Source organism: Saccostrea cucullata, unplaced genomic scaffold (genome assembly GCF_032062105.1).
Source record: "Saccostrea cucullata isolate Sc308-1 unplaced genomic scaffold, CSIRO_AGI_Scuc_v1 ctg8880, whole genome shotgun sequence".
NCBI classification, from domain to species: Eukaryota; Metazoa; Mollusca; class Bivalvia; order Ostreida; family Ostreidae; genus Saccostrea; species Saccostrea cuccullata.
Window position 1 is genome coordinate 925 of NW_026926323.1, and position 7,560 is coordinate 8,484.

The 7,560-nt window shown below is 32.9% G+C and overlaps 1 protein-coding gene across 1 annotated transcript; it reads right to left on the bottom strand.

Annotated features, from left to right (window-relative positions):
- Positions 1–544: 544 nt before the first annotated feature.
- Positions 545–6,437, bottom strand: LOC134271384 (uncharacterized). The gene is made up of 8 exons (XM_062753596.1): positions 6,310–6,437; positions 6,002–6,182; positions 5,355–5,440; positions 4,640–4,777; positions 3,381–4,030; positions 2,889–3,028; positions 2,211–2,392; positions 545–2,000 (listed from the first exon to the last, which is right to left on the bottom strand). Exons 2-8 carry the CDS (start codon positions 6,178–6,180, stop codon positions 1,201–1,203), a joined length of 2,175 nt encoding a protein of 724 aa, XP_062609580.1. The 5' UTR covers positions 6,181–6,182; positions 6,310–6,437; the 3' UTR covers positions 545–1,200.
- Positions 6,438–7,560: the final 1,123 nt, after the last annotated feature.

Below are 7,560 nucleotides of genomic sequence, written 5' to 3' on the forward strand. Positions count from 1 at the left end.
ATTAATCACAACGTGGGTGTCAATGATCAAAATTTTGAGATATTTTGCTACAAATAACCTGAATTTCCTCCGTTTCATGACATTTTATGCATATAAATAAACCTATTTTCATTCAAATATTCTAAAAATTTGACTGATGATAATTCTTATTGGTTGTTTTATACATACAGAGAACATCTTATAAGAAATAAAAATTAATCACAAATTGGGTGTCAATGATCAAAATTTTGAGATATTTTGTTACAAATAACCTGAATTTCCTCCGTTTCATGACATTTTATGCATATAAATAAACCTTTTTTCATTCAGATATTCTAAAAATTTGACTGATGAAAACTCTTATTGGTTGTTTTATACATACATAGAACATCTTATAAGAAACAAAAATTAATCATAAAGTGGGTGTCAATGATAAAAAATTTGAGATATTTTGTTACAAATAACCTGATTTTCCTCCATTTCATGACATTTTATGCGTAAAAATAAACCTTTTTTCATTCAAATATTCAAAAAATTTGACTTATGATAATTCTTATTGGTTGTTTTATACATACAGAAATCACCTAGATATAAATGAAAATTAATCACAAAGTGGGTCTCAATGATCAAAATTTTTAGATATTTTATTACAATTAACCTGAATTTCCTCTGTTATTTTTCAATTTCATGTGATTTTCCATTATTTCTCCTTATAATGTACAATAAAAAGAAGTTGAATTGCTTGACAAAATCTTTTCATGTCAATTCTGTGTGATTTTTTGAACTTCAAAAATAGTTTATGGACATTATTCTAGAAAAGTAAGGGAAACAAACTTAATTACAATCCCTTGTCCCATATTCTACACATTCTCGATTCAAATTATAGCAAAACCATGAGTTCATACAAAATTCTGGAATACACATGCAGTGTATGAAAAAAAACAAGTACACTCAATATAATTTAAAATAATTTTTTGAATCATTTAGTTAAAATAAATTAAATTTACATGCAATAAATGTAATGATTAATAAATCAGAAATGAATTACTGCATGAACAAAGTAAGATAGAATGTACCACTTCTCACATGACTCAACATAATCCATTTCAAGACAAAACTAATTATCAACTTCTTTCATGAATTTTGCACAATATGACCTCAATGTTTGTGAGCAAAGTACAAGAAGCAAAACTCCAGAGAATATATACATCTAGTGATCATTTAACTTTCGTTTGAAGACATGAAAAACTGTGTAACAATATCAATAATTTTCTTGCACTTCGTAACTCTGACAGATTTGTTGTCACACTGCTCAGTGAATAGATTATAAATGCCATCAGGACTTCTAGAATGTGCTAATCTAAGACAGTCAAAGTTTAGGCCACTACCTGCCACCTTCTTTGCCATTCTGACACTCAGAACATTTTTATCAATCAAACCTTGTAAGGATGGAATGTTTCTATCTACAACCTTCTGGTAGTTATGGACACTCAAAGCATACTGAAATGTAAATGTACAAGATGAATGTTCACCATCACAAAAATGAACAGTGTCAAATAACCTCTGCAAAGCTAAAACATCCTCTACAGCATCATGTGCATTGTAAGTACATTTTAGCAGCATTTCTGATAAATATTGCTGGCTATATGAACACAAATTGGGATGGACAAGTTTGAATAGAAATCTAGTATCTAAAAAACCTTGTACACATTTTGACATTCGATCTAACAGCGCACAAAAATCTAGAGCTTGAAAAAGAACATGAACATCAAAACTTTTGATATTGTGGCCAACTAAAATAACGTTGCCTTGCTTCTCAATAAAGCTTAAAAAAGAGCCAAGTGCATTGGAAATTGAAACAGCATTGACTCTTCTCTCATGGTGATAGAGGGTTCCATTATCAAGCTTTAGGCCAGTAATTGTGGAGGCAGAGGGTGTAATTTGCTTCTTAGGCATTACGTAGGAAGAAAATGTCTCCTTCCCACAAACTGCAGCCACCTGTAGAATGTGTGATGTTCTCGCTGAAATAAAAAAAAAACAGCAATGACATTTATTACAAAAAAAATACCAAAATCAACAATAGCATTCATTAACTTTTTAATTTTTTGTACCAAAATCAGCATTGGCTTTCTTTCTTATTTCATAAATTAGATTAGACAACTTTTTTTTAAAAAGTTTTAAATAAAACCAATTGTTCAAATTTAATTTAGAGAAATAAAATTCATCAATACCAAGTTCTGTTGTTTCCAGGTCAAAGAAGACAATTTTTTTGTCTTTGGTTGACAAACTCTGCTGTTGTGGTTCAGATGAGGGTGGTGGAATTTCATCAACTACAACATTGGAATCAGAGATTCCAACCCCAGACTGATATGTTGGGCCCTCTCTAATCTCTTTACATACTGTGGTCTGGACTCTGCAAAGGCAATACAATTTTGAACATCTATAACTGAACAACTAGTATTTGAACCCTCAAAACAAAATTAATTTTCAAAACTTAACAAAAAGAGCAAAGTTAAATATTTAATAATTAAGCATGAAATGCACAACCAATTTTTTTCTGTCAACATTTACATAATACTATCGTTATGAATACCTTTCAAAATTATGATAAAGCTCCAGGTATATGACAAACAGCGGAGTCAAACACAATCAAACCCCACAAAGAGGTTGGAGGTGGAGTACGTAATTCTGTATACAGGGTTATTTTTCACCGTTTTGCACTTGCAAATAATTTTGCTCCATTTAAAATTCACCCAGTCATAGTTTTGTTTTAGAAATTATGCTGTGTAATTTGAAATCACCCCGTTTTAAATTCGGCCAATGAAGAAGAGGGCGAAAGGGGTGAAAATACAATGGGGAAATTTCCCTATATACATAACTTATAATAGCTTTTGATTTAAAAATCTCACTTCTTGGCTTTCAGCTGCATTCTTTTCCTTTTGGCACTCTTTGTTCTTGCAATGGCTTTTCTTTTTCTTGATTGAGAATCCCGCAAGTAACAGAATTTTCTTGTGTGTCTTCCTGGGGAGAGACCAACTCCTCTGTTCACCTATTAAAATTATCAACATGTTTTAATACCAAAGTTCTATAAATATACTAATATATCACTGATTCACTTGTGACCTTAATCTTTAATAATGTAGACATACTTTTTTCCACGGGGTCATAATTCTGCGAAATCTCAATTTCTGTTTAATCCGCAGGTAGAAAATTATGTCGTTTTTCTAGATTTTCACTATATTTCTTATATTTATATTAAGTACGCTTGGACAAATTTCTGTTGAAAATTTGTGACCGCGTACATAGTGTAAATTAAAACCACGCTGAAAAAAGTACTTCTACAGTATATGAATTGTTATTTGTCATCATCACCCAACTGCATAACTATAATTATGACTTACCTCAATCAGATATTTCTGCCCTGCATTTTTCTCTGCAACACTTGCTGCAACTCTGTAACTGAGACTTGCAGATCCACCAAAGTGATGATTCTTGGGAGCTTTTAGGGAGACAGCTTTGTTGAACGCTTCATTTGCTTGTGTACTTCCTAATCGTGAAAGTTTGGAAGTGTCCTTCAGCAGCTTGGAGCAGATGAGTTGAATGGACTCTTGAAGATGGCTGTCCTTGAGTGGTTTTCCATATGGCAAAGCAGAATATTTCTGTTTCGGATTGCTGATATGGGAACACCAAGATTCATTGCAAGCGCTGTGATCTCCAAAAGGGTGCCTGCTTAGTGCTTCCAACCCTCTCTGTACCCCCTCTGTATTTCCTTGGTTTTGTGATAACATGTAGTTAAAACATTTTACGGAGTACCGAATAACTTTAGTACTCAGTGATCTGTGTTTCAGTTGCAAACCATACAAATTTGAAGTGAAAATTTTCCTTATATGGTTTTTATCACTAATCTTTGTAATGTTTGAGTGGACATTTCTCAAATGACAAAAGGTAGTGGTGTCCTCATCTGCAACCACATTTGTTATGTTCACCCCTTCTTCCACTTTTCTGGAGACCATTTTAACCACCATATCCTTTTCCATCGCTTTAGAGCTTCCTATATAGAAATGTTAAAGCTTAATTGATGATGTATAAAAATGATCACATTTCAAAATTTAAATGTATGAGAGGTTTTTCTTTGCCAACTGATTGTTAACAGCTTAAGATATATCTAAAAATTTAAGTTATATCTGGTGGTTAATTAAATGAATTTCCTTTATTTTTTCTAACAAATGTAGTGTGAAAACCTAACTTTGCTCAATAACTTTTCATTTTTATTTACATTTACTTATAAAGCGTGTGTGTATTCTAGGATGCTGTTGTTTTACAATATTTTTTTTAAAGTTATTTAAGTGTGATGGCATGTTGCCTGTTTGTGTTATTTGAAGTTGTGTTCATTTGATATGTTGTTGTTTGTAAGTGCAAAAGCCTGCTTTTCTGAAATCACTGGTGAGCTTTTGTATCTAAAGGCCCTATCTGGACACCATACTCATGGGATGTATTGATTGTCATGTCTCCCACAAAATTAATTTGCTTGCTAAATGTTTTCCTCAAGTGCTTTCAAGCAGTTTAAAGTACATGCATTTGCATAACAAGTTTTTAGTGAAGGTGAGAATAGAGAGAAAGGGATAAGTGGGCCATTTCTCTTTCTCAGAGAATAACATACCTTCCCAGTTTTTTCGGCAGTCATGATCTTTGGGGTCTTTTCCATTTCTTGTAGCACTCTCACAAATTTTACAACATTTTGTTCTGATTTCATAGTCAATGACTTTGCCTGTCTGAGATCCAATCATGGAGCAATGACCTAAAAATATGTTTCAAATAAAAAGTCATGCAGATTGAGTTATCAAAGGAATAAATCTGTTATATTCATATATGTTAAGAAATATATTTATTAAAAAATATAAAAATATATTATAAAACATTTGGAAGTTTACTTTGTTACACATTCAACTCCTTTTAAAAGAAAAAGTTGTGTTTGTGAAACACTATGTGCCCAGTGGCAACAAAGTTCCAAAAAGCTAATTTTAGCATACAGGTCACAAGTCAAGGAAACAAGGTCATTGGCCTTGATGTCATTTGAAAGAGCTTAATTAGTGAGGTATGCATACCAAATATGAAATCTTGATTTCTTATGGTTCAGAAGTTATGGCAAAAGCTTATTGCTCAGTCAAGGTCACATCATTGACCTAGGTGTCATTTGAAAGAGTGTAATTACATGTAGTGGAGTATGCATACCAAATATGAAAGTTATGGCGAAGGTTAAAGTTGACAACAGACGGACACAAACAGACGGACACAAACAGACGTACGGGACAAAAACAGTTTACACCCCTGATCTATCAATCTAGGCGTAAATGCACAAAAAATTCACAACATACCAGAGAGGCTGTCAAAGAATCGCCCACTGCCTCGTTTCTGCCAACCTGCGTCGACACTGACCGTTAGCTCGTCTGTACCATCACACCTTAAAAATCAAAAGGAGGCTATCAGAAACATGAAGCTAGTTGTTTTTCCCCGACTTGATTGAGATCAATCCCTTAAAATCTACACTTTTTAAATGTGAAAATTATAGGATTTACTTCTTAAATGTACATGTAATATGCAAAAGATGCATATATTTGAGTCTCAGAGTAGAAATACAGTAAAACTTGGATATAGCAAAGTCCTGGAGATCTATGAATATATCCATTACTGGTTATGTCAGTATAACAAACTTGCATGACTTTATAAATAAATTGACAATTAATTTATACATTTTCCTTTAAGTATTTTTACTGAATATGTAAGGAAACAATTGTTACAAAACATTCTATTGATAACTATGTTTTCATTATGAATTGCCGAAAAAATAAATTCAGTTCAATATATCTGTAAATTTGTTACATTAGAGTTTCTTTTACTCACATATAATTTTATTTTAAAAATGTGAAGAATTTTTGCTGGGGACCCAAAAAACTTCACTTTATCCATGAATTCACTATAAACATACTCCTACTAAGTGAGTTTTTTTTCCCTATGTACATACTCTATGGTTGCCTGAATTTCATCATCAAGGCTGCGTCTGGTACTTTCCTCTGCAATTTTCTCCATTACTGTTCCTGTTTCATTTTGTCTGTTTTGCAGAGTTCGGGAACTGATTGGGGGGATATTCAATGATGTTAGGAAGGTATTCACTTGAGAGGGCCCCATGCCTGTATGCACCATTCCTAAAAATATATAGTTCAGATGCATTAATTTATGAAAAATAGAACAAATTTATGACAGGAAATTAATCTGGTTCATTCATAATAATATACATGTTCTGTAATTGAAAAATTAATACAAAATATGTACCTGTGGCAAGCTTGGTATTTGCATCCCATATTTTTCCATGTCGCTTTCCAGTGGCTATTTTATTTACATGATGGCACGCTGTATTCTGACACTGGACTTTCAGGAATGAACCCAAGCCACAAGTTAGTATCCCCAAGGTATGTGAAAGATGGAGAGGTATGCCACAAACTCCACAACCCGAGAGCCCATCTGCCAATACCCCAAGTTCCACCACCCTTCTCCCTTCTCTCCATGCAGTGTCATATCTTAATTAAGAAAAAAAAAAGTGTTGTTTGCATTAACTTAAAAGTTAAATGCAGTGTCTTCCCTAAGAACCGGCAACCGGCCAAATTGACCGCTTCAACTGACCAAAATGCAGCTTTGAAATATTTTGTTGTAAGGTCCACAGAAATTTTGTTCATAAACCTCATACCCTAGACTTTTACAACTGATCTCTAACTCTTTACTTTGAAATAAAAGGAAAACACTGTAAATGATGAATACATTGAAACAATTGTGCATTGATCATGCAATAAAATTGAACAGGTCAGGGTTCGACACTTACATTTTTAGGCTTTGGTCTAGCCGGACTAGTGCTTCTTTACTTTTACTAGGCCGTGGCTGATTTTATGAGTCCGTAAAAAAATATCAATAATAAATAGAATATAAACATTTAAATGTACTTTTTTAATTTATTTGAAATAAACAAAGCATTTGCATGAAATGTTTTATATCAAGATTCATTGAAATTATTCGATCAGGAACTACATGTACCATCGTATTTGTTCGTTTTTCTCTATACATGATTACATCGTTCAAACGTCCAACATTTTTCTGTATTGCTAAAAGTTTTATTTCATACCAATGATTCCTAAAATTAAGCATCGAATTGATTCAGAATTACTTAACTTCCCGCTAAGAAGCTAGAAAGCTAAAAATACATACGGGGTTTCCCAGTGAAAGTTGTCGATAATTGAACATCAGTAAATTCTTTATTTTTTTCCAGAAAACTTTATTAGTCCGTTCGGACTATTCAGCCGCAAATTTTCTTAGTCCGGATGAAATGTATTAGTCTGAGACTAACGGACTAACGTTAATGTCGAACCCTGCAGGTCCAGTCCACAGACTATTTCTACCTACGTAGCTATTAATAGCTACGTAGGTATTTGAACCTATTTTTACCTACTTTCTGTTTTACTTGCATTTTGTGGCCAAATGCATGAACGACGCAACAGGGTGAGCACTGAATTTCTTAATACAGTCACACTGATG

Excerpts from the sequence above, each read along its gene's own strand:
- LOC134271384 (XM_062753596.1), bottom strand. The coding sequence starts at position 6,180 with ATGGTGCATACAGGCATGGGGCCCTCTCAAGTGAATACCTTCCTAACA. Across the intron at positions 2,393-2,888 it reads ATGCAGCTGAAAGCCAAGAA|AGTCCAGACCACAGTATGTA; the intron begins GTGAGATTTTTA and ends TTGCCTTTGCAG. Across the intron at positions 2,001-2,210 it reads CCTGGAAACAACAGAACTTG|CGAGAACATCACACATTCTA; the intron begins GTATTGATGAAT and ends TTTTTATTTCAG.